Source organism: Nanorana parkeri, unplaced genomic scaffold (assembly GCF_000935625.1).
Source record: "Nanorana parkeri isolate BGI_ZX_2015 unplaced genomic scaffold, ASM93562v1 scaffold1992, whole genome shotgun sequence".
Taxonomy (NCBI): Eukaryota; Metazoa; Chordata; class Amphibia; order Anura; family Dicroglossidae; genus Nanorana; species Nanorana parkeri.
Window position 1 is genome coordinate 216,080 of NW_017308260.1, and position 27,827 is coordinate 243,906.

At 41.0% G+C, this 27,827-nt stretch overlaps 1 protein-coding gene across 2 annotated transcripts; it reads right to left on the reverse strand.

The window, feature by feature from the left end:
- Positions 1-871: 871 nt before the first annotated feature.
- CUNH15orf59 (chromosome unknown C15orf59 homolog) lies at positions 872-18,756 on the reverse strand. Of its 2 annotated transcripts, XM_018572302.1 has the most exons (4): positions 18,365-18,756; positions 17,607-17,883; positions 6,165-6,652; positions 872-1,592 (listed from the first exon to the last, which is right to left on the reverse strand). In XM_018572302.1, the coding sequence occupies exons 3-4, from the start codon at positions 6,318-6,320 to the stop codon at positions 1,002-1,004; spliced, it is 747 nt and encodes a 248-aa protein (XP_018427804.1). In that variant the 5' UTR covers positions 6,321-6,652; positions 17,607-17,883; positions 18,365-18,756; the 3' UTR covers positions 872-1,001. The 2 variants fall into 2 exon arrangements, with proteins under 2 accessions (XP_018427804.1, XP_018427805.1); XM_018572303.1 differs by lacking the exon at positions 17,607-17,883.
- Positions 18,757-27,827: the final 9,071 nt, after the last annotated feature.

Below are 27,827 nucleotides of genomic sequence, written 5' to 3' on the forward strand. Positions count from 1 at the left end.
ATCTATATAAATATATATATATAGCATCTATATATAGACATAACATTTGTTTTCCTTTTCTCAGGAGCACAGAACGTTCATGGTAAGTGAAGTGTTTGAAGGTTAATGGTCTGGAAATGCAATGGCACTACAGCTATGAAATTGGTAAGGTGCAGCAGAGAATATAATGACCTCTGGAGAGCAATTACCCCAGTTATAAAAGTATGTCCTTGTGGAGTGCATTTCTAGTCTGCTTTCATCTTACTGCAGCACAGAACGTTCATGGTAAGTGAAGTGTTTGAAGGTTAATGGTCTGGAAATGCAATGGCACTACAGCTATGAAATTGGTAAGGTGCAGCAGAGAATATAATGACCTCTGGAGAGCAATTACCCCAGTTATAAAAGTATGTCCTTGTGGAGTGCATTTCTAGTCTGCTTTCATCTTACTGCGTACGTCCTTTGCATTCTATTTAAGCATAAAGGCTCACTGAATTTCATTTGGAAAAATCTTGTTTTAAGAGAAACATACACATTAAAACAATGCACATGGCTTAGTGACAACTCATCAACCCAACCAACCGACTGACTCTGTTGTTAAAAACGCTCAATGAACACAGTGTTTTCTTCTCTGTTTAATAGTATATAGGTGACGTGAAGATTTTGCTGGCTCAGGGACATAAAGACATATGAGGTTACAGCAGGAAATGTGAGGTTATAGGATGGGTTATGAGGGGCTGCACTCTACTGCCCTCTCTACCCACAGTTCATAAGAAAGGTTAAAAAGTGCACCATATATTGCCCATACAAGATTAGTGTGCAGAGATGTCACCATGACACCTATTTTATTTAGCTGTCCCTCACTGTATTTACAGCACTTTTGCTGTCATATTTCGTACAGTATACTCCTTCAAATAGCTCTGATGGTCCATTTCATATCTTTTTTTCCCAACCTCTCTTTATTGCCCTGATTGCTTCTACACTTACATCTCCCATACTATCTGTTATCCTCATACTTCCACCATTTAACTCTGCTCCTTCTTTCCCTTTTTTGGCACATATGGTAACACAGTCTGGGTGCTCTTGTCACACACGGTCTGGGTACTGCAGTTCCTGGTGCCCCTCCTGACTCCAGCGACTCCTCCTTTGTTGCTCCGTATGACAGCACAAGGGACAGAAGCTCTTGGAGGGTCTCGAGGAGTCTCCTGGCCATAAGGGGGATCTTCGCTGTCATCACAGCAGAGTGCATGGTATAGAACTTTATCACTGAACCTCACCCGGTCTCTGGAACCAGGTGTCCTGGATGGAAGGGGCTTCTGTGGTGGCACAGGAGTTTCTTCACTAGATGAATCTGGCCCATTCGGTGTGGCTCCTCCATTAAGAAGCCTAAAGTCAGGGGGCCGGTCTGAGCCATCTCCAGAGTCAGAAGGTGTGGAGGCTTCTAGAAAAGAACAGAACTCCCAGCTGTCTGAACTCAGGAAATCCAGGGGTCCCAGGTCACAGAGAGGACCTCCCTTTTCACTGCTGGATGTGCTACTAACAGTTCCAGGAGTCCAGTCATCAGTGTCTAGTTCAAACTCAAAGTCCGAGGTAAGTCTGTCTATCTGCTCCACCACCTAAAATATACATACACAATGTTAGTTGTGCTGTCACAGCAAGCTATCTATAGAATATGATCAAATAGAAAAAATTGAATCAATAAAAAAAGCATTGTATGTTTATAAACATTACCCCCACAAAGCAGGTTTGTAACAGGTAAGCCATCTTTATTCATAGGTAACAATAGGTGTGCAATGTCCTATTCCTGAAGATTTTTAGCAGTGTACTAAAAAAAATCTAGCATGCCCAGGTTTGGGCACATTTTTCATTGTAGCCACCATGAGTACCACCATCCCATAGGAATGAATGCATGTACAGTATGAAGAGGAGCCAGCTGTAGGTTTTATTTGCAAAGGCTTTGACTAAACATCATTGCATTGTGGAAGAAGGTATTTATTTTACTGTGGACTGCACTCAGAGGGCTTGGGGGAATTAATTAAAGGACAACTACACCTGAAGTCCTAAAAGATATGCCAAACAGTAATTAAGGCATGCTAAAAGGACATCTTATAATATCCACTAAGAAGCCACTTTAGCATCCTGTAAGCATGCTTTAAGTGCTATTTGATGAATGAGAGCCAATGACTCTTCAATGGACATATATCACCACTGCAGGATAGTGCTGGCACGCCCCAGTCTTTGGGTTAGCGATTTGTCAAGTATGCTTACAGATAGGGTACTGCACACCAAGACAGTCAAATTAACTATAATGGGGTCATGTGTTATTTTAACACATTAACATATTCTTATAAAAGTGTTCAACTCACATACATCAATTTAGCATACTTGAGAGAGTTATTTTGGTAAATAGCCATTTAACCACTCCAAGCCTATTTTTCTTATAAATTGTTATTTTATTTCATGAATCATTCATTGTTTTACTTGCTATTTGCCTCAAATGGCACCTGTTTCTTGTCTCCTCAAAAGACCCCTTCTACAGTTTCACAGTTAACACCAATTTGAGGTTGATAGAATTTTATGGAGCAAAAATATGTGAGACATTTTCTACGAAATTAGCTTTTATATAAAGAATACTAAAAAAATTGATTAAAAATAGTGTACAAGCTCTATAAAAACAGTTTTGGGTTGGAATAAGCTTTCATCCCTAGGTCCAGATCTTACCTGATCGCCATCTGTGCAGAGACCTTTTAATATGTGAACTGACTGATATCCGAGGCTCTCCCTGATGTGCAAAACAATTGGGGGACAAGACCAGAGCATTGTAACCCTATAACAGAAAGTGCCTGAACAAGGACCTTCATGGTAGAATCACCAGATATCCTCTCAATAAAACCTTCAGCTTAAAACATTTTCAAAAATGCATTTTAATGATAGTTTCATATATTAAAGCTTTTATGAGATTTACTGACTGGTTTATATATACTTCAGGTGTACCCAAAGAAATAGAGCAGATTTATTAAAGCTAGTGTATATGTGCCAATAAAAGTCAGGCTCTTTTATGCTGTTCCCTAACCTGTCCTAGAAAAATAACAGCTGGATTCTGCCTTGTTACTTTGGGCATTAAAGATACTTTCTTTCCCCTGACTGTAGCAGCCTAATTTTAGATAGATCATGTAAACATTAATTGATGTAGAAATACACATTGAAATGGGAAAAAGATTTTCTGTATTGAGTAATACAAGTGGAGTCCGTTCAATTCTGTGTAACCCAGAATAAACACTAATGTTGTTCTTGTATCTAAACCTGATCTTTAAATATCAGAAATATCATTTCCATGGAAACATGCCATCTGTGTAAGCTCAATGTTTAAACCAACTCCTCCCCATCATGTCAATGAAACTAAACAATTGCACTTGCATGCCAGTAGCCTACAATAAGGAAGAAGAAGAATCTGGAATAAAACAGTTATTGCAGCTTATTAGAGCTGTGTTTTCACTGAGGTAAGCCTAGATAATGATGCAGACTTACAAAAATAGCCAGTAATCCCTACAATATATGCACATTTCCATGTGTTCCATCCATTTAAAGACCAAGCAACTACAGAAAAATACATTTTCATCAACCAGAAATGCACTCAGCTTCTGAGTCCTGTTGTGGGTGGACTGAGTGGTGTCAGCCCTACCCAGCGTCTTTTGCTAAACTACACAACCACGCCAACTCTCAGCTCTCCACAACATAAAGGTTAATTATTCTGACCTAGGCGGGCACTTTGTGATAACACAGCTCTCTGACAAGATAAACAGGTGTTGTTGCACTTATCAAAGAGCTATAACAAAGGAATTCCAATTTACCAGTTATCATTTCATAGACTGAGGGCTCATTCACACCATTTTGGTCATAGGAATAAAGTCAAAATTCTCCAACTGACCCATGTGGCCTAAAGTTTTACATTTCTGGTAAAATGTAGCTTTAGCAAAAACAATCTCAAATAAAACAATGTCCATATAAAAAAAGGTTTGCTTTTTTTTTACACACAGATTTCAACTAGGATTGACACAATTGAATTCAGTTAGGAGAAAATTGTGAATCTTGCGTGAAAACATCAATAGAGTGTTCTGATTAGTCGTCTTTTTAAAGAATTTATGAGATCTTGTGATTTGGGTGTAGTTATGTCCAATTTAAGAAGCATTATTAGATACAGTATATAAAAATGTGTGAAAGTCATAAGCTATTAGGGAATTATTTGTGTCTGGATTATCTGCAACACTGAAACCCTAGGAGTGGCAAATCCTTCAAAGGTATATGATACCAGCAGCTAGGAGAGAGTTTGTGTCTCTGCACAGTACTAAGGACGGGTATTGAAACCATTACCCTTCTTTCTGACTTCAAAAGCTGCTGGCTGCCAGAACTACTACTACACCCACTATACAGTAATAGGTACCTTTCACATGGGCGCCTTCAGTTCTGATCAGCAGGGGATCCGTGCAGTTTGGAACTGATGTCACCGTTGTGATACACTGTTGTGATACACTGAAATACACTTGAATCCCTTTCTGAGTCAAAAGACTCTTAATATTTCAAAAAAAAAAACATGAAAACATCTCTTTTGTTTTGTTTGTTGGCCTGAAAATAGCTCTAAATATAAAGCAGACATCATTTTGCTTCCAATAACACGTTCTAGTATTAGTTTTTACTACTAGAGTAACATGACACAGGGGGGCAGAACTTGTACACGAGTGTACAGGTGAAACTCGAATAATTAGAATATCGTGCAAAGTTCATTTATTTCACTAATGCAACTTAAAAGGTGAAACTAATATATGAGATAGACTCATTAGATGCAAAGCAAGATAATTCAAGCCGTGATTTGTCATAATTGTGATGATTATGGCTTACAGCTCATGAAAACCCCAAGAACCCCAAATCCACAACCTCAAAAAAGTAGATTATTACATGCAATCAATAAAACAAGGATTGTACATAGAACAATATCGGACCTCTGAAAAGTACAAGCATGCATATGTACTCAGTACTTGGTTTGGGCCCCTTTTGCAGCACTTACTGCAATTACTTTTGCACGATATTCTAATTATTCGAGTTTCACCTGTATTTTCATTCTGGTATGCATAGGGCAGCATGGTATTTAAAGAAGAACTCAAGGCAATCTAAAAGTTAACCCTTGCAGTGGGGCTACTCTCACACTGTAAGGGTTAATTGCTCATTTTGGTCTAGGTGCTAAAATGAACAATACACTCACCTGATCCTCGGTCCTGCTTGGCTGCTAGACCGGTTCTCACAGCGTCTACCCCCCCGGGCTCCGGCAGTCTTAGTGTCCATGGTATCATCACGTCTAATGCAGGATGCCAAGAGACATTCCACCACCAGAGCAGAGGGGTAAGTGGTCAACACTGCAGGATTGAGGATTAGGTGAGTATGTCTTCTTTATTTTAGCCCCCTACATCAAAACAAGCAGTTTATTTATTTTGCGATTGCCTGGAATTCTTCCTTAAACACTTTCCTGGCTACCAAAACATAATGGGTTATCTCCTGCACAATAACACAGGTAGCAATAAAAACCTGAAGTTCTAAAGGTTTGAACCCTTAATCGATCTGTTAAAAAAATACTTTTCTGTCTGGTTCCCCATTTCAGAGATTTTCCCTTCCTGTCACAGTGACACAATAGGAAACAATTTGAAACAGGGATTTAGACAGCAATACAAACCTAACACAAGTTCTAACCATTCCCACTCTTTACAGTTAGAATGCCATTTGAATCCAGTCTCTTCAGTTCTAAGGCATGGAGTTCAGGCATTCAGAACTGCACTCATCTGGGGAATGTAGGCATGACATTACAGATCTGGTTTAAGGGACATGTTATGTACCATAAAATATCTGATATTAATAGTTTATTGTGGTTTCCTGTTCAAGTGCCATAAGGATCATAGGTAAGCAGGGTAAGAAGAGGATTATTCAGACAGTCCACAATAGATATTGCATGATTTTAACTATTGCACCATAAGGTATTCTTATAATTAGGAAAACTGAAACAGCAGGTTTAAAATGAATAGCAAACTGTGGGGAATAAAAATACAAATACATTTTATTTTTGCTGCATGCAAAGTTCAGAATGCTGAGCAAAGCTTTATGATGTAAACATGTTTATGAAGATTGATTTTACAGTCACTCACCTCTCTCAGCTCTTTGGCCACTTGCTTGAGATCCCGTAAAATTCCCTCTAGCTGACCAATGACTGCCCGTACTCTCCCTCGGATTCTTTCCCTCTCCCCAGCTCTGCCACTCCGTCCCCCTTGCTCCGTGGTCTTCCCCACCCCCCGAGAGCACATGATTCAGAGAGAGGCCTCCAGCCTCCTCTACAGCTTCTCTCCTCTGGGGGGAGCTCTGCATCTTAACGTCTAAACCCCCTTTGGCCCTGCACCCCCTCCCTACACTCCGCCTCTCACTGTACTCCCCAGCCCCCTCTCCAGGAGGGCAAAAAAATGGTATAAGGTCAGGCAGACACTACTTTTGAGGCTACAAGTACACTTGGAAAACAGTGTCTGGTCTATTAAGGAAGGCAGGGACATGAAAGAAGATATCTGAGTGGAGTTTTGTAGTGCAGCACAACTTCGGCGGACACGATAGCAAGTAATAAAGATCCAGAATGAAGCGTTGGCACCTGTGTAAAGAAAATAAGATGACTATTATGCATAGCTATCAAAAGATTTGTGCACGGCTATCAAAAAAAGGCTGCAAAAGATCAATTACAGTTATGGAATGTTACAAGAAGACCATGGAGCCATTATAAAGGCTTTCTACTCTCCCGCTTAGATTTTTCATTCTTATAATATTATAGAAATGGGGCAGAATGCCAAAAAAAAAAGTACAAACAACCAACAAATTCTTCTTGGTGTTTTATGCCCTTGCTTCAATTAAATTATATTCCCCAAGTATATTGAAGCATAATTTAATACAGAGCCACCAAATGATATCTTGTTACAGACAGTTGACAAGCAAAGGAAACACAATAAAGTCACATGCTGTCAAAATTATTTCTCTTTTCATCCTTACAGAACCAACGCAGAACAAAGCTCAGGGTCAAGAAGAACTGACTGAACTGAAGAACAGAACTGACAGTGGAATAAGTATGGAATAAGAGAAAATAAGCAGTGGAGTAGCAAATGGATGTAATGACTCATAAAGCTTTGTTACAATATAAATGTTTTGGTTGGGATTGGGATGTTTAGTTTTATCAAACAAGATTTTTTTGCAATTGTAAGTCATAAATGTAATAGTATTACTATGTCCTACCTAATGGTGAGTAGGGAGCAGGGATAGTTGGACATGCAAACACAATCATACTGCTCTCTAAGCATTCTGGCATCCATTTTAGTCACAAACATGCACACTTGGGTAGCTACAGCCTAATTGAATGGAGGAGAAAGGACGAGAGGGCATGTGCAGTCAAATCCAACTTATCTTGGGGGATCAGATAAAGTTTTTTAAACCTGTCCAATGGGCCTTTCCTCAGAGAGCAGCCTGCTAGTGTGCGTTCTGTTCCCACAGACATAAGATGGCATGCGATAATTTCATGCCTATGATCAGCTTACCTACACAGGAAATTGTTAGAGCTATCTTCTTTGCACGCAATTAACACTAGAACCAATGGCAGATGCTAAGCATTACATAGCTACCTGCTTCGTCTTCAGACCTTCAATTACAGTGCAATGACAGTGCCTGACAGAGAGAAGTCTTCCAGCATCAAATTCCTTTGCAGCTCTCAGTCTTTGGCCTCAAGACATCTCAGAACCACAAATAAAGTCAATAAAGGAAGACAATGTGACTTCAGGTCTGAATAGGGAGCAGTTGGCTACATAATGCCCAGCATGTGTCACTGATTGCAGGTCCCGTTCTTATCAAGGTTTGAATGGTGGGGTATTAGCACTAAGGGCCACCAGCTCAATATATGTCATTTGTACTTGCCCAGAGAGTCCCTCTAGCCTAGTCTTCCCCTGCCTACCAGTATGATGTTCGGAGGAAACCTAAGTGAGTATCTGCGGGAAGCTCACATGAGCACAAGTAAAGGAAAGAAACTCAATGCAGGTGGTTTCCCTAGCAGGAATGTAACTTATGACCCTAATGCTGCAAGGCCAATACACCTAAATACCTAGTCACCATGCTGATAACTAAGTCAAAAGTAGCTGATCAAATTCTACTAGACTTGTCCTGCAATGTTAACCCCTTCATAACTGAGGCCTTTTTTTCATTTTTTTGTGTACATGTTATAATCCACATTTTAGGCCTGAAAATTACTTAAAACCCCCAAACATTGTGTATTTTCTGAAGGCCAAGACCCTATAGAATAAAATAGTAATAAAATATAAAAGATGAGGTTATGGGTAAATAGATACCCATCATGCCCAGGTTAAAAATTGTGTGCGTTCATGAAACTGCAGCAAAATTCAAAACCCCCAAAAGTCCATAGACGATGCTTTAAAAGCTCCCACAGGTCATCAATTTAGAGATACGTGTAAATATTGATCCTAGAATTATTGCTCTCACTCCGGCGTGCACGGCGATACCCAGCATGTGTAGCGCAATGGTCGTTTTCATACATAGCCACTCCCGGCACGTGTTTACTTTAAAAAATGTTTTTAATTATTTTTACATTTATTTTATTTAATATTAATTGTAAAAACTGTAATTTTTTTTACTTTAATTGCTATCACATGGGGGGCTTAAAAGCCCCCCATGTGATAGCATAGTGGTGGTGACAGGTCCTCTTTAAGGTGATGCTGGGGGTCCAAAAGACCTCTAGCATCACCTTTACACTTGAAATAAGCTATTGAAATTCAGATAGCTTATTGCTGGGCTTCAACAGCCCAGCACTGACAGCTATGGGAACGGGAGTGATGTAATCTGCATCGCTCCCGGTTCCATAGTACGGGGAGGAGATCGATGAACAGAGGTTCGCCGATCCCCTCCCAAGCTTCCCCCGACACCAGAGAAGCCAGTCCTGGGCAGCTGAGCCACCAGAATCGCTTCTACTATAAAGCTGACAGTCGGCTTTACAAGTGTAAATAGAGTCCCGGCAGCAAAAGCTGCCAGGAGTCTGTTTAAACGGGCCCGATGCCAGTAGCTCCCTCAACTTGGAGTTAAAGTGGACCTTTACCCTCTTTGACTAAAAATCACATTAGCATATAGCTCTGCATGCTGGTAAGAAATCATCTTACATTTATTAGCTAAACATATTTTACTGACAGTTTCTTTTTTCCCCACTTCCTGGTCCACTTTGGCACAAATTATGTAATCGTGCCCAAGCATTGCATCCTGGGAAGGTTACATAAGCAGTGCAGTGCTGTGAAATCTCATCTGAAATGTCATTAGTTCTTCCCTGAGATGATCTGCATGGTCACATGCCCTTGTCACAAGTGCCAGAGTAACCTGCCCTTAGTGAAAACTAGGAATGCATATACCGATACCGATACTAGAAGCGGCTCCATGCTCTCTCGTCACTTGTGATGAGAGAGCATGGAGCCGACTTCTCGGCCAATCAGGAAGCCAGGCAGCGTGTAATGACGCGCTGCACAGCTTCTTGATTGGTCGGGAAGCTGGCCAATCAGGAAGCTGGCCTCGTGAGGTAAGGTTACCTTACCTTAGTGTGTGCAGCCTGTCACCCCCGGGGCCTCTCCAGCGAGACCGCGGCCTTCCTCCGGTACGTAGCCGTGTGGCAGGCCAATCAGGAAGTCGGGCGCCGTGTAATGACGCGACGCCCTGCTTTCTGATTAGCCGGGAAGCCGGCTTCATGCTCCCTCGTCACGGCTAATCCCGGCTTCCCGGCTATTCAGGAAGCCAGGTAGCGAGTCATTACACGCCACCTGGCTTCCTGAATGGCACTTCCGTTACTCGGTAATTGGTATTGGCGAGTACCGAATTTTTTTTATCGGTACTCGGAATCGGTACCAAAATACCGGTATCGGTGCATCCCTAGTTAAAACGGTCACTGTCAGAAGACTGGGGAAGAAAAGAAAAATAAGGTATGCAAAAAAGTATCTGTTTGTAGATTGTCATTACTAAACATTTCTGAAGGTGCCTTTGTTGTTTTTTTGAAGATATGGGCAAAGTCCCTCTTTAAGGAAGCTGCTTGGATGAATAGTGAAACATCATCAACATTACAGGGCAAGTCCAGTTACATTTGTAAAAAAAAATGGCCAATTCAGATTCCAGATTCTAAAATAAGTGCATGTTTCAGAGAAAAAGATCGGTAACTGCATATCGATCTAAATAGGAAACTGTGGGTTTTCTCTAGGTGAATAAAGTTCAGTTTTCAAATGAACATTATATTTTAAAATTTCTTATTATAACTTTGACATACTAGGATGCAACCATATACTACAAAAGAATGCATGTTCACTCTTTGTATGAAGATCACCCTGTGTGAAACTCTTCCTACAGCCCTGTAGAAGATGGTACACTTGATTTCATCTATAACAGTTTAATTAATATCCAGTTTATTAAGATAGATTCACCTTCCTGTTATCCTGTTGTTCTGTTTGATGAGAGAGCTGATGTTATCTTTATGGCCGTGTGCTGTCTTGTAGTCTGTGTTTGTGTGAAGTCTCCTCTTTCAGTCATGTGTCTTTTATCAGCTCTTAACTAATTAACTGACAAACACCACCACCCCATACGCTTAAAATTTTTTACGCAGCCTTATATGCCCTCTAGAATGCCCACTCGGTCTGTAACAAGCTTACCTCTGTCCATAACCTTTTAGCTTCAGTTCCATTTAACCTAATTGCCATTACTGAAACCTGGCTTCAGGAATCTGACTCTGCCTCTCCTGCTGCCCTTTTCCATGGTGATCTCTACTGGACTCACCTGGGTTCAGTTGATGAAAGGGAGGTGGAGTTGGAGTCGTTCTATCCGCACAATGCACTTTTTAAGTTCCTCCGACACACCTCTCTCTCTCCCTCTCCTCTTTTGAAGCTCACTGTATTCATCTTTTCTTTCTCTAGTCTCTATTAAAATTGCTGTGATCCTGGACAAGTGTCCAGCTTCATTGATGACTTCTCTCCTCTGAAATATACTATTATAATTATTGGCAACTTTATCATCCCTGTTATTGCGAACACTCCGACTGCCTCTCAATTTCTTAACCTAACCTCATCTCCTGACCTAACACAATGAACACAAAAGCCTGACATGGATGGCAACACCCTTGACCTTGCATTCTCCTGCCTCTGTACTCCTTGCAGCTTCTCCAACACCCCTTTTCCTTTCTATGATCACAACCTTATTGGTTTCACACTCACCCTATTTTCAACCCCCTATTCCTTCAACCAGCAAACAGTTACCTGTAGACATCTTCGCTATTTTAACCTCTCCCTTCTGCTACTGAGTAGCTCTACAGCAAGATCTCACCCTGTCCTGCCCTGGCCAGTTCTGTCTGCAACAGCTTACTCTTTCCCTACCTGAACACGCTTGCTCCCCTCAGTACACACAAAATTAGGCCCTGAGCTACAACTGCGGAAAACAGACAACACCAGAAATCCCAAAAGACATAGCCATGCTCTTGAGCTAGTGTGGTGTAAAACTAAGTCCCTGCAAGACTTTGCCCTGTATAAATCTGCCTGCCAAAAAAAAAGGTCCTCCTTCCCTGCCACCAATCAGACCTACTTCCTCACACTCATTAACACCATCTCATCCGATACTTGTCAACTCTTTTCTACCTTTAATTCTCTACTTGTTCCCCCCACTATCGCTACCAACCAACTTATTCATTGCTCAGGAAAGTGCCAATCATTTAATAACAAAATAGATGCAGTTTGTGATGAGATCTCCAATGTCCAGTTATCTCCCCCCAAATAACATATCATGTTTACCAACACATTGAATATTTTGCTCTTTTGATGCTGTGGCTAAAGAAGAGATTGCTAAACTTTTCTCTGTTGCCTGCCTTCCCACCTGCCCCCTGGCACTCCCTTACAACTACTTTGATTATCCTCTTGCTCTATTCTTCGCTCTCTTACACACATCTTCAATCTCTCCCTCTCTACTGACATCTTCCCCTCCCCTATAAAACTTGCACTGGTCACCCCATACTTAAAAAGCCCTCATTGTACCAGTTTAACCCCTTCGTGACGGGAGACGTACACTGTACGTCCAGCCACAAAGGGACCAAATGACTCGTCACGTACACTGTACGTGACGAGTTATTTGCTGCACTAGAAGGCTGCTAACCGCTGAGAATCAGCGGTTACCTTTCAGTAATAGATGTCTAACTATCTAGAGATCCATTACTGAAAGGGTTAACCTTTTTCAGACACCCGATACCTTAATATCGGGTGTCTGAGAGTCACAGCAAAGCAGACACACATGTCGGCTTTTGCCGGCATTCTGACAGCTCGTATAGATCGAGAGATATCTCTCTCAAGCTATACTGGCTTTTTTTTTTTTTATCTTTTGACTTTCAAGAATAGATACAAAATGTTATGTATTAGACACATAATGTATCTATTCTTGAAAGTAGAATGTTTAAGTTTTCTGAAACATTCACTGACAGCTGAATCCTGAACTGCTGCAGGATCAGTGTCACTAACTTATTATCGGCTGTTCTGAAGTTTGAAGCAGCCTGATAATAAAAAAAATGTATTAATTTATCAAGCAGTAATAGTGAGATTAATTCACAATGACTGCCTGATATAATTAAATAAATACAATTTGTCAGTATAAAAAAAGTGAAAAGTGTAAATAAATTACAAAAAATAGTGAAAAGTGTAAAAAAATTAAAAATAAGGGACAAATAAATGAATGTATGTATTGCATTTTTTTTTAGCTGTGCTGATTTTGTTAAAAAAAAATACTACAAATCAAAACTGGGAAAAAAGGTTTTTTTTTACGTTTTTTCCTCTTTTTTTAATTTGTATTTGTCCTAAGTGAGGCGTTAGACACACATATGTGATATAAATATATAGCCCTATCTGTCCTCTAAAAAACAATATATAATATGTGTGGGTGCACTTTGTAAGAAAGTATATTACTGACGTGGAAGAATCACACAGCAAAAATGTCAAAAGTGTGTCAGTCATTTACGAACAGAAACCAAAAACAAGCTCAGTCATGAAGGGGTTAAACAACCTAAGACTCATCTTCTTGCTGCCATTTACCCCCAAACTTCTAGAAAGCCTAGTCTACAACGGTTTGAGCTGTTTCAACACTTCACGGAAACTGTCCTTCTAAAACTCACTAATGACAAACTGCTGAAGCCAATGGGCTCAGTACTCTTACTATTAGACCTTTTTGCTTCCTTTAACATAGTTGACCAGCCACTACTTCTGAAAAGAAAACCCTGTAAGAGAAATATTGTGCGCATTAAAGTTCCCAAGCATGCACAGAAACCTGTTTTCAGGGTCAAAAGGAAACGTGTGCTTTCATGCTAAACAGATGGCAAGTGGAATGCTCCAGCAGGGCGACACACAGGAACTAACATCAGATGAGCATATACATACTGGCATATTTGGCTCCCTCATTGCTGATTGATCTTCAGGCAGTCTTGTTCCCTGGGCTCTGAAATTCTGCTTGTCTCCTGTTCATGACCTGGCTTGCTACTAACTCCTCTTTTGCTTGCTGCCTGCCTCCTGTGACCTTGACTTGTTTTACAGAATTGCTTCTTGTCTTCTGCCTTGTACCTGCTCTGATCTCCGACTTCTGACCCCGGCTTATGACCCAGACACTGCTCCTGGTTTCCTATTTGGTAACATACTGCCTGGCTGGCTCTATACTCGGCTTGTGACCCCGACCTTGCTCCTGTCTGCCTCCTCCTCCATTTGGTCTCCATAAAGGTACGCAACAGTACATGACACCCCACTTTCTTGCCCCCCAAGACTGTGCTCTTTCCTGGGTCTCCTCCTACCTATCTAAGCACTCCTTCTGTGTCATCTACAATTGTATCTCCACCTCTCCTTCTTCTCTTTCTATAGGGGTTCCTCAAGGCTCTGCCCTCGGTACTCTTCTATTCTGTATCTACACCTTTGGTCAGTTAGTAACCTCCTGTGGCTTCTAATACCATTTCTATGCTGATGACATGCAAATCTATCTTTTTACTCCTCTGCTCACACCTTCAGTCTCCTTGCGTATCACGTATTTACTAACTGCCATATCAGTATGGATGCCAGACCACTTCCCACCCACACCACCCGGAGAGAACAACACCCACCCGCACCCACATGCAGCCCTGGTGAGACTGCATGCAGCCATGGTGGGACTGCACGCAGCCCTGGTGAGACCTGCATGCAGCCCTGGTGAGTTCTGCACGCAGCCATGGTGAGACCTGCATGTAGCCCTGGTGAGACCCATACACAACCCTGGTGACACCCAAACACAGCCCTGGTGACACCCAAACACAGCCCTGGTGACACCAAAACACAGCCCTGGTGACACCCAAACACAGCCCTGGTGACACCCAAACACAGCCCTGGTGATTTCTGCACGGAGCCCTGGTGAGACCTGCATGCAGCCCTGGTGAGACCCAAACACTGCCCCAGTGAGACCCAAATGCAAACCTGGTGACACCTAAACACAGACCTGGTGGTACCCTATGATGACCTCTATGATTAAGCTCAGGTGGTGAAACACGTGAGGGGCGTTGGCGTGGTGTGGGAGATGCTTATGGTGTTGTACATGCTGTTCATTGTTCTCTTGGATTTACTTTTTTTTTGGAATCTGTTTGGATTATTTTAATAAACATTTGGATTGCACTAATTCTGGTATTGTGCGGCTGATCTTTTGAAAATTCCTGGTGACACCCAAACACAACCCTGGTGAAACCCAAACACAGCCCTGGTGATTTATGCACGCAGTCCTGGGGAGACTCAAACGCAGCCCTGGTGAGACCCAAACACAGCCCTGGTTAGATCTGCATGCAGCCCTCGTGAGACCCAAACACAGCCCTGGTGAGATCTGCACGCAGCCCTGGTGAGACCCAAACGCAGCACTAAAATCATTAGTCTGTATTGTTTTAGACAAAAATGGCAAGTACCTGAGGGAAAGTACTTGTATTTGTACTTGGTCTTGAAAAAAAGGTATTGGAACATCCCTACTTTTATGTATGAATGTGGTCATTTGTATGACTACATTACAAGACATTCTAATGTGTAGTAGCTATCATAGACACAGTCATCATTAAATTCAAATATATACATATCAAACCTACCAAAATACCCTTAGCAAAATACTGACAGCGGTGCATTTCTGTGATTAGAGTCAATACCTAAAGAAACAGGACAGATAATCTATGAAAGGAGTATTGGGAGTAATTATTTTTTGTGCTGTTAAAACACATATAAATGAAGCAGCAACAGGGTCCAAGCAAGGCTATAGAATTATTCAGTGCCCCATACCACCCAAGAGATTTGACATGGCATTTCATTTATTGGTTTAAAAGGAATAATTATAGGAACTAACTCTATAGTAGCCCACATGGGTTTAATGTGGTCCAACTGCAGTATCCTCCAACTCGCTTCTATCAACTAGCTACATACTTATAAAGCATTTAATGATTCTGCTCATTATTCAGGTGGTCAAATATTTAAAGCAGGCAGGGTCATTGTAAAAACCATTACTGCTGAACAAAGCACAGAGGATTATGTGCAGCAAGGACACCTTCCCTGGAACCATTCTATAGCTGGTGTTTGCTTGGAGGTGTAAGTTATGGTGTCTGTGGTTACCCAGTTAGACCTTGCACAGGATGTCGATCCAGTGTTAGGCACAACAGAAACCCACCAGAAACAATATGAACATACAAAAACAAGATAAAGGAAAACAAACATAGGACTATAAACTAATCTGGACTACAAACATGCCTGCCTCTCAGCAATACTGTTTACAATAAATTGATATTAACTTTATATGTGAACTCAGCACCAATGGAAACGTAACGCTAATAATGATAAATATGTATCTTTACAAGTTTTTTACATGCCTACTGTTCTGTGGCTAGGAATTTTGAAAACTCAGTTTTATGCTTATATTATCAAGTAATGTAGAGAACTGTCATCACTGTTTTACAGAATGTGGGTCATGCAAAAATCCCATGCGCCTGGCTTTGCAGGTTTACCATAGAGCAGATCCGAAGCCATAGGTCAGGTCAAGTTTATCCTAATAGCAGCGAATTTTATAATTATAATTTTATAATTGTAAGGCTCTACCTTACACACATGGATACCCCCCTTAGCTATCTGTACCTGCATAAAGTGCCATCCTGTGCCACACCTTTTTTCATTGAATAATTTATTATAATGTATACTACAAGATTACAAAAAGAAAACACCTCTGATTTTTAAATGACAAATAAAAACTGCTCATTGGTAGCTTGTTAAGTGCCAGAGTAACAATGTTTAGCAAAGCTTCTTGCATGGTAAATTAATACTCAGATAATGCATTATTTAGTAGATGATTCAAACTTTTGACTAATGGCTCACAGGGGCAAATTTGCGTATTTCAGAGTATGGGCTCTGCATTGGACAACTATGCTGTGTATTTTGGTACAAAGATATAAGTGATTAGTTCCTCATATGTGCCACCTTTTATGTCAACTTCACTGACTGGTTACAAGGAGAACTTTGTTTATTTTTCTATAATGGGCATCATACTTAAATGTTGCTCAGTTTATGCATAACCTGAGGTCATTCATCAAGTTAACTATGCCAGCAATCACACCTTTTGATGTTGCTACTAACATCTGAATATGTGAAACAATCAAACATGACAGAAGTTGTTACTAAGGTGTCTGGCAGAGCCAAGTGTTAGAGGGAGAACATCACAGGAAATTAGATCATATAACTCATTTAGTGCTTAGTTATGAGATGCAACTGACTATCATTAATGAAATAAAAGTGGATATTCATTATGACAGGTAATATTTGTTTTCTCTCTAAGTCGTGCATGTTAATTAGTAATTCGTATTGCTATGCTAACTTCTTAGGATTCTTTCCTTAAATTCTAAAATTGGTAAAATAAAATGTTTATTTTACTGTGAAGATGTTATTTTTTGCTACTATATTTATTTAGCTTTGATTGCTATGGGGTCTATTCACAAAAGGGAGAAGAGTTTGGAGAAGGCATTAGAAGGGAACAATCTAGGACAGCATAGCTGAACTGGAAAGTGAGCTGAATTGGAGAATTTTTCCAAATCGGCTATTTTGTCCTAGATTGTTCACTTCTCCTGCCTTCTCCAAACTCTTACCCTTTAGTGAATAGACCTGATTTATATCTCTGAAGGAAGGTTTTAGGTTTAGGAGTATTTCATAAGACAAGCAATAATATATGACTCTTAGCGGTATAATATGTTAGTTATAAAGTAGTGAAGTTAATATGGAGAAAATAGACCTATGCAGCATATTTACAAGGATATGGGGCTCAGCCTACACATTTCAGACGTCTGTTGGCCTTCTTCCATGTCTATTTCCTTGTGTGTGCTTTTCCTCTTCGTTCTGTTTCTCCTGTGTGCTCTTGATCTTTTCCCTGATCACACCACGCTGCTCATCCTGCTTCTCCTTCCACCCCCATCCTCCATGTCCCTCTCTTCCCCACATCTTGTCAGCCTTCTTGATTATCAGATTGCTATCTCCTCTTACCTGCTAATATAGCTGGGTGGTCTGTCTTTGTTGTTGAATGGTGGTAAGCTACAAAGTGTCCTTCCCGTCTTTAGTGTCCTCCTGAGTCGAGCATAAAATGACATCCAGGTAATCCCAGACGCACAAGCTAATATAGCTTTCCTTTCCCTTCCCAGATGTTCCTCACTAGGCCACCAGAAGAACAGATGTTGTCTTTGTGTCTTCGGTTCCAGATACTACACAGGAAAAGGCTGATTGTGTAACTGGGAGGAGAGCACCGAGGATGTGGTCCTCCAACCTATTTAGAGAGATAAATTATTGGTATTGTCCCCTCATTCCTGCTATACCTGCATATTCTTTCTATTCAATGCCCTTCTCTATTCTCCTTCACCATTTTTCATATCCTAATGTTTTCGATACATTTGCTTGTGCTGTTTCCATATCATTTTCCCTGCAATGTCTGCTTCTCACTAACCTTATATAAGTCACCATCCTCAGATACATTCCATCAACCTCAACCCTTTTACCCCTGTTTCGGCTTGTTAATGGATCTCTGTAATAAAATGGCTATCAGATGGCATAGTTATATAACAATACAATGTAAATAGCTGTATATCCCTTTAATTCTATTATTTAAAGACAATATCTGTACACTCAACCCCCACCACTTTCCGATTATACATGTGTGGCCTCACTCCATTATCCCCATTTTAATAATATTCATGTTATTCCTTTTTTTTTGTCTGTCCCTCCTCTATCCCCTTATTTATCTCCCTCACCTTAAAGAAGGGTTGATTGTCACTTTATTCTGCATCTGCCTTTCTCCCGCTTCTGGAAGACAAGAGCAGACGCACAGCTCAGGCCTCATCTCTTCCTCTGTGGTGCTGATACTGTAACAGCGCTGATTCAGTGCTGGATGCTTCAGCTCTCTGCGACATGCCTCCTTCTCTATCCTTCTCTCCTTCACAATTTCCTCTATTGGCCTGGTGGAGGAGGGGTCCTTCTCACTCTCCTCTTTCTCTCCCAGGGGATGCTATCGTTGCTATGTCTTTGGGTTCCCCCTTGTCAAACACAGAGACCAGAGCGTGTGCCCCAGCTCAGCCTGAGAGAGGAAAGGGAGGGGGGAAATGATGGTGAAGGAGGGAGAGAGATGCTGAACATTGTTTAATAGACATTTGCAGAGTATTACTCCTATGCCCCTCAGCGGGTAGTCACCTACTTTATTAGTTGTCCTGTACCAGGAATTGCAGTACGCTTATTAACTCCTTCCCAGCCAGAGGCATCTGAGTGAGTGGCCCCAAAATCCCTCTTTGCTATGGGCCTGTAAGCCTTGCTGCATTAACCCCTCCCCTGCTAGACAACTGCAGCGTTTCCTTAACTCTTTCTCACATCAGCAGTCAGTCCATGTAGCGTGTTGTTGTGGTAATTCTCTACCCTCTACCTGCAGAATATTGCTTCATTAGATGCTCCATTCTGTAAAAAATGAATGCTGAATAAGGAAAAGTGATGTATGTATGTTGAAAGCTATTTTCATGCTTCTCATGTGCTTTGCTTATTTGTTTTTAGCAATTGAAAGACATTGGCAGTTGCATTTGCACTGTTTCCCTCATATGCACATCATTTACAATAGCAATTGCGTAGTTCTATCAAATTGCCATATTTTGTGTGGGAAGTCCCCGAGCTACGCTTTGTAAATCTTCCGTTTTGATGAGTCTATTACACTGTGATAAAAATGGAGAGTTTACTCTCCTCTTCATAAAAGTTGCAGAGTATGTCATATGCTCTGTGATTATCCCATCGCTGCAGCATGTTCAGCAAATCTCCACAAGCTGGGCTATGATAGCTTCAGTTTATGACTGCATCATTCATCCTGAAGTTCTATTACTGCATCACATTCACAAATGCTGATGGATATATACTATTACACTTAATATTATTGTGTACAAGAAAAGATCAATACTGTTTTGTTCTAAACTGTTAGCATATTAAGTATGAAGTGTCCATGATGGTTGAATCCCCACTATGGGTCCAGGAGCCGGTATACCCTTTGTACCCCTGTTGTAGCTACTTAGACATCTACACCCTTCTTGGTCTGTACTAGTGATACTGTGCACAGACCCATACAGAAATTATTCCTAGTGACATTCTATGATTTTAAAAATTGTGCAGTTCAAGAAATCTTGCGCCCAGTAAGTACACCCCATCTAATGAAAAGATATCTATGTTCGAATCCATATAGCATACATGTTTATAACACCCGAAGTTCTAAAGGGGTGTGAACACATGTTAACACTACAACTTTTGGACATTTTAACATTTTAATACATTAAATGCTTTAATACTTTAAGCAATGTTTAATATATTAAGGCCCCATTCACATTTGTAAATGCGGCTGATTGAATGAATCACAAAAATTGCTCTGCGAGACTGTCTACATCCAGGGGTGATTACATGTGAATGGCCACGTAAGGCTGGGGGAGCTGGCAGCTGTCATTGCTGTAAGCAGCGCTTCCCGTCCACAGCTGTTCGCATGAATCTCATGGAGCAATTTGTGAGACTTATGCAGTCAGGGTTTGATAATAAATCTATAGAACTCTAATACTTTTATATATATATAGTGCCAACATGGGGTAGGCAGACCCAGTTGGAAGAGAGCTATAGACTATAGAAATATGTAAGGGTGTATAGCAATGTGAAGAGGGTTCATTCAGAATTTTTAGCATGCTCAGTACCTGGCTAAAACAAGCATATCCACCTATGGCTGTTCTACACATTTATCTTGACCATTGCCATCCATTTACCACCAATGGGAAAGATGAGCACCACACTTTGAGAAACACTAATTTAAAGCACATACAAGCAAAATGTTGTTTAAATTTAACAGTAATACATGATTTTAATGGCTGATCTCCAGGCATATAACTGAATACACTGTTCCAAACATGTAATTAGAAACTTGTATTTTTGTTTCTCCAATTCTAGATTTACAAGTTGCTGACCTGGTTTCACTCTACTGCTGTTAAAGCCCAACTCCAGACACAATTTTTTATTGTTAATGATCTCCCAGCAGTCGTTAACAAGGCAGATCTGACTACAATATTCACCTCCTCTCTGCTGCTTCCCACAATTATCTCTTTCTGCTTATAGATGTCCTTTATCCTCCACACAGAAGACTGTGTTGAAATGAAGAAATAAGGACATCTGGTTAGTGCGGGGCATTATGGATCAGCTTCCAGAAGGGTATACACCGTGGTGCCCTGCACTCAAAGTAGAAATGCAGAGAACGGTGCTGACCCCATTGCATCAGTGGTTCTTTCTGCATCATTGAGAACCTCCCAGTGCCAAAAAAGAGGCAAAGAGGAAGAGGACTTCTGCAAATGGAAAGTATTTAAAAAAAAGCATAACACACGCTCTAGGGGTTTCCAAGGATGAAAGAGGGGGCTCGGGAGCTAGTAGCATAGAGTTGGGCTTTCAGCACTTTGCTTCCAGAGCATTTTTAAATTTTCTACACACATGTTAAAACCTAGATTTTTTGCTAGCCCCAAACAATTATATATTTTTTAAAGCAGAGGCGTGTGGAACGATTTTTTTAAATGTAATTGCAATGCACGGTATTGCATTACATTGCTTTTTGGAGGTGCGTTGTGCGCTACAGTACACTAATCACATAGAACCCTGCGATTACTGCATCTCACCGGTCTGAATTTTATAGCTATTACAGGGGAGCTAACAAGCCCCCAAGTGATAGCATTGGTCATGCAACAGATACTTTTTCTGACCATCCTGACATCATTTATCAAGGTCCCAGGCTTGGAGTGTCCTGGAACCACTGCGAGGAGGGTTGGGGGGGGATGTGACAGGGGGGTAAGCACCATTACAACCTTGTTACAACCTTGTAGCAGGCTCACTTTTACTGGATAGCCAGGAGCCAGCTGCTGCAGTCATGAGCTAGTCTTAACCACTTTAAAACCATGATGTTCATAAACATCATGTGGATGTCAAGCGGTTAAGCATGAAGCGAAGTCATCTGGCTTTTGACTGGGCAGTGAGGGCCTATTCACACCTTTGCACACTTTAAAGCACATTCTTTTCTGCATGAAATTGCATTGCATTAACAGGATCCCAAGGCACCTGTACTATTTCTGTTAATGCAGAGCACCGCAACGCACATAGGATTCACATTTATGCACTGCTGTGCACTATAGCGCAGGCACATTAAGGTCTACTGTATGCATTGGGGTATCATTCAAAATAAAGGGCATTACCCTGCAGTGCACATATACCATGCCTCACAGTGCAATGCTGTGACGCATGTTAAAACTCAGCTCCGTGGATCTTGGATTTTGATAATGTGATAATTTGTATCTCTTAAGAAGCCAGATAACATTTCATCAATTACAAGAGTCCAATATATTTCATGTGTGCTGGTGTTGGGATATTGACAGGTGAGTTTGGACAAGATGGAACAGCTAATGAGAGGCAGTTAAGCTTGACTAAACAGCAAGGACTCATTCACACTGATTATGGTTTCTTGATTTCACAACACAGGCAAAATGCAGGTTCATATGTAGAGCAAAATTTTCAAATAAAGCACATTTTCACATAAGGGCTTTAATGCAGCACGTCATAAATTATTGTACTTGCCACATTTTGGATGAGCTGCCCTGTGTTGTCCTATTCAATTTAATTAAATGGAAGTGGTCATTTAAGTGATTTGCATCTGATTTGCAGTGATTTGAGTCTGAAAACCGGTTTGCACTCAAGAGCTCACACATATGCTTTAACCCACAGTATCTGTGTCACCTATCACAGCTATGTTGAAAATAGTTAAAGCAGAAAAAAAAAGCACTTTGCATCCTAAACATTCTTCCCGATCCCCAAAGGCAATCTGATATCTTCCTGGATCAGCATATTCTATGATGTTACTTCCTATAAATAGTAGCCTTTTTATATTTTGTGCTTTTTTATGGTGTTACAAAAAAAATTAACACTATATTGTGTTGATTAGAACCATGCCCTGTGAAAGACCTTTTTCCCATTTTCATAGCTTTTAAACGGACCTTTACACTCAAAAATCAAATTCTACCAATGCATCCCTCTATGTATGATGAATAATAACATAGACATGTCAGGTGGAAAACGCTGTGATTATGAAATACTTACACTTGCAGAGCATTCACTTCCTGCTTTGGAAGGGCAAAATTACTTCAGTTTGTCAAAGCAGTGCACACTGGGATTGCCTTGTCATCCGCACAGCATTGCTGGAAAATCTCATCTGTAATCTCACGAGATCTCAGGGAAAGGCATTTTCCTCCCATAAGATGGTGTGAATGGTCACATGTCCTAGTCACATGTCTAGTCACATGTGCCAGAAATCCAGGAAGTAAGAGGAGAGCTAGTAAACTACCCTTAGTAAACATGCCCACTGTCAGAAGACTGGGGAAAAAAAAGAGAAATAAGGTATGCAAAATCTCTCTCCTCAATGCTCTGCATTAGTTCTGTGACAGCGGCTCCGTCCTCCGCCCTCCCCCGCCGCCGTTTCCTTCACTTCTTCTCGGATCCCCGCTGGGGAGAGCAGCGGGGATCCAGAGAAGCGGCGGGAGGAGAGGACATGGCGATCTACCAGTGATCGCTACGCGATCGACTGGTAGATCGCGATCGACCTTGTGGGCACCCCTGATCTAGAAGTATGTGTTTGTAGATTGTAATTTGTAAACATTTCTAAAGGTGTGTTTGTTGTTATTTTAAAGATATGGGTAAAGGTCCACTTTCATGGCAAAGAACCCTTTCTATATATGGGGGTTAAACATATTTTGCTCTAATTGCAAAGAGCACCTTTATCTTTTAGGGTGACTTTGGAGACAACTTTGCACTGAATTTACAATATGGAGAGTTTCCTTTTATTTCCACAGTGTGAGCATATCCTCCTTTAATTGCCTGTTTTCAAAGAAGAATCCTACAGATGTAAAAGTGATAATTGCCTGCAGCTAGTAAGCATGTCTGTGCAGAATGAGCAGCTCAAGTGCAATTAGCTTTCATTCAGCAAGGGACTGCTCCCTCCTCCTTTGTGGCAAATGTCTGTCATTTTCCCATGCAGACGTGCTACATTGGGATCTGTGTGGTAATCTTTTTGGGGACACAAGTAAACTGGTTCATTGATTCTAGGTTACATTGCAACGTAGTATTGCATTTTCACCTTTTTCATGCCAGTATGATGGGCACATCTGAACACTTCCTTTGAAATGGGTTAACATGCAGAAAAATAAACACTCAAGGATTTGCAGAACTAGCATTTTAGTGCTTTTGTAAATGACCCTGACTGAGATAAGGTTATCACTTATCACACCAAGGCCTTTGAGTCTGTTTATTTACCGTGCTTATAGATCTTCCTTTTAGCTGCTGTTCTGATAGAAATACTTGATGATCAAAGCAAGGTTTAGCATAAAGCACAGCAAAGGAAAATCATCTAACAAAAAAAGAAAAATCAGCTCATAAAATTTAAATGAGTTTGACTGTAACAGTCTTGCCTGACAAGTTTCATGCCACTGAAAAGCCTACCATAAACTAAATGGAAATGCAAAAGGTATATACCTAACCTAACCAGTACTTTAGCTGACTGTATTATTTGGTGGAAGTCAGTGGTGCTTCTTTAGTGGTGCTCTCATTGAACATTTTGGACTACAAAAATGAACATTCAGTTTTCACCCAGTTAAGTTCCAAACGTATGCAACACAATCAAGGATACAATTTGATTGACTGTTAATGGCAGTAGTCTCATTTTAACTAGTCTGAACAAGACGACTATGCCTGTAACACTGGCAAGTAGAGCCTTATTTCTGCACATAGTATGGCACATGGGGATTTACACTATACAGCATAAACATAATAAAACAAAGACATAGACACAAAATAGGGCTTGAAAAGAAGTGCAGGATGACAGGTGAGTGGCCAGGTACAGCACATACTTCAACTGGTGGGCCAAACCAATCAGGGGGCTGTAAGTAAGCCTGCAAAATCTGCTTAATTCAAGCTGCTAAATGCCCCTTAACTCTCTAAATACTCTGCCGCGGTCCATCCGATTGCATTGTGGTCCTTTTTGTGGCCCTTTTTTATGAACCCTCTACAGCGTGATTTTACCTCTAAACACGGTGACTTTGGAGAGCTTTTTTTCAAAAACTCTGTGCTTAAGTTATTAACAAATTATGTAATTTATGGTTTATTGTATTATTTTGCTTTTTTATTCTCAAGCTTGTTTAATAAGGTAGACAACATCATAAAACAAAACAGTAACCTAAAACCACAAAATCACTTGTTCTGGGTCAATAACTTGATAGATAGAAGAAGTGAAGGGATGATGAAGAGAAAAGAAGCTACCAGAAAGCACATTACCTTGTCCCCATTTGTACCGTATTGTTAGGGTTCCACCCCGACTTCACTGGTTTGGAGCATTCTGGCTTGGCTGCCATTTTACTCACCTGTGTTGTCCTTCTTTGCCTGAGAAGACTCTGGAACGTTGCTCTCTACTCCCAGGCTCCCTCTTATGGACAGACAGGAGACCATCATCTGAGTGAGTCAAATGGGAGTTTCCTGCCTCTGAGTGATGATGTCACCCCACTCAGTATATATAAACCACTCAGTCCAGTCTGACCTTGCCCTTGCGTGGTCTTCCTGCTAGTGCATTCCTGCTGCTCTGAGTATCCTGATTCTGTGTATGACTCCATCCTGGCAGATGTTCTTCTCTGGCTCCTGCTCATGGCTTGTTCATGACAACACTGATTTCCTGCTCCGGGCTTGTTCCTGACAACGCTTATCTCTGTGTTCCTGACCTGGCTTGAGCGACTACCCACTCCGGGTCCTGACTTTGGCATGTTCCGGTTTATGATTCTGCTTGCTCCTGTGGACACTGTTCTTAAAAATGAAATATGAGGTGGGTGCTTTTCACTGACCTCATAGTTCTAGCCGACCTGTGACAATGAGACTGTCACAGGTCGGCTCAGTAGATCGGGAGGTGAGCGAACACATACCGGCGTTCCCTCATCTCTCGATCCTGTCACAGCTCTCTGCCGTGACAGGGGAGCGACCCACCAGCGCTGACTGGCGGAACGGACAGGGAGGGGGCTGGTACAGCTGGCTCTGCCGCTACAGCTACAGTATACTGAGCCTAGGGTGACGGGAGGACGCTAGTTTGCGTCCTCCCATTACCCTAAGGAGAACTATGGGGGAAAAGCCTTTACCCCATAGTTCTCCTTTAATAAATATTTTAACTAGCACCTTTTGCTTGTCTGGTTTTCATTGTGCTCCGACATGTACATAGCGTAAGCTGGAAAGTACATGAAACCAAATTTGATCTGCAGGAGGTACTGGAACCTTAGCTGACCGGTCTTTTGGTTGCTATAGCAATGCTACTCCAGCAAAAGAATGTACCAAAAACCAATAGGGGGAACACAGATTAGTCAGAAAAAATAACTAGAAAAATATTCATGTAGCTTAACATTACCAACAAGTAATGCTTACTAAATAGGTAGTGAATGAATAGAATTGTTCAGGAATATTAAAAGTGCATGGGCTTGCACAGGATGAGATGATAGAAATTGGAGTATAGTCTACAAAAAAGTGATTGGATATGATGGAACATTTTAATTAGCTATACGCAGATTGTAGAGCTGGCTTACACCTATTTTTAAAATATTTTTAAAATGTTTTTTTCTTTTTTACCATTCCAGGGTAGCATGGTTAAACGGTACAAAAAAGGAAAACCTTGGTGGTCTGGAGGTTTGTGGAATTAAAGACCTCCTTACCTCCTTGCTGAAACTGGCTTATTTAAAGTGACACTAAACTCAGGAGTTAAATCTTAAAAATTCCTTCAAGTACCTTAACTATTAACAAAAATGTATCTTATTTGTGTATCACTCAGCTGCAGATCCTCAAATCATCTTTGAATTGGTGATGACACTGTCCTTCCTTCTGGAGGGTGGCTACTTTTTGTTTCCCATGGTCCCTGTGTGTGTTGTAAAGTAGTCACTGCTCCTGTCATGGACTACAATCTCAATACAAATAAGTAAACTAAATGTGAGACTGTAGTAAATCATGGTTTGAGCTTGGAGTGGTGGCTACTTTAACCTCTTGCCGTCCGCCCGTAGTAAAAAAACGGACGGACGGCACTGCAGCAACAGGGACCATGAAAAACAAAGCAAAAAAAAACCAAAACAAAAGTAGCCACCCTCCAGAAAGGACAGTGTCAGCACCAATTCAGAGATAATTTGAGAATCTACCGCCGAGTGATACACAAATAAGCTGCATTTGTGTTAAAAGTTGTTGAACCTAAATGCATTTTTTTTTGTCATTGATTTTTATTTGTTCATCAAAAAAAACCTTGAAAATAATACAGTTGCAAGTTTAAGGCACATAGTATAATCACCATTACAGTAACATTTAGTAATCGACTGCATGAAGATAACACTCATTAGAGAGATCGAACTAAATAATTCCAGCACCCTGGGGCGCATAACAAAAAGGCAAGAGAGCCAGAGGTGAAATAGTAGGAGGGGAAATGAAAGAACAGCGCAAGAGAGGTAGGGGAGGGGGGAGTGTGCGGCAGCGGGGTAGTTCCTCCAGTCAATGATATCCTATCAGATTGTCGTCAGGCTTGTGTGAGGGATAGCCGGGTGTGCATGTCCTAACCAGGGATCCCAGACCTTCCGGAATTTATTTTGTGTATCCATCAGTATACTGGACAGCTTTTCATTAATGAAAAATGAGATGCCTGGAGATGCCTACATCTCAGTGAGAGAGACTACACCTTTTTCTCTTATACGCAAAATTCTTATTCTAGACTAGACATGTTCCTAGTGGATAAGGTCACTCTGCAACACGTTTCAAAAGCTGATATTGGATTAATCACATGGTCTGACCACGCTCCAATCTCAATACACGTATTTCCAACAATTGCCCCCGCCTCTCCACATCTTGGAGCTTAAATTCTAGTCTCCTTTCACATCCAGAACATAGCCTTTATGTCCAGTCTGAAATAAGTGCATTCTTTGACATTAATACCTACTCAGCTAGTAACCATACGGTAGTGTGGAATGCACACAAAGCCTTCATTAGAGGATTATTGATGAAACTTGGGGCACAAGAGAAAAGGAAACGTAACAAAACCCTAACCTCCCTACATGTATTCCTGCTTATAGTGCCGGCCTAATGACCGAGCTGTTGGAGTCAGTGGATATCCCTCGGCTTCCA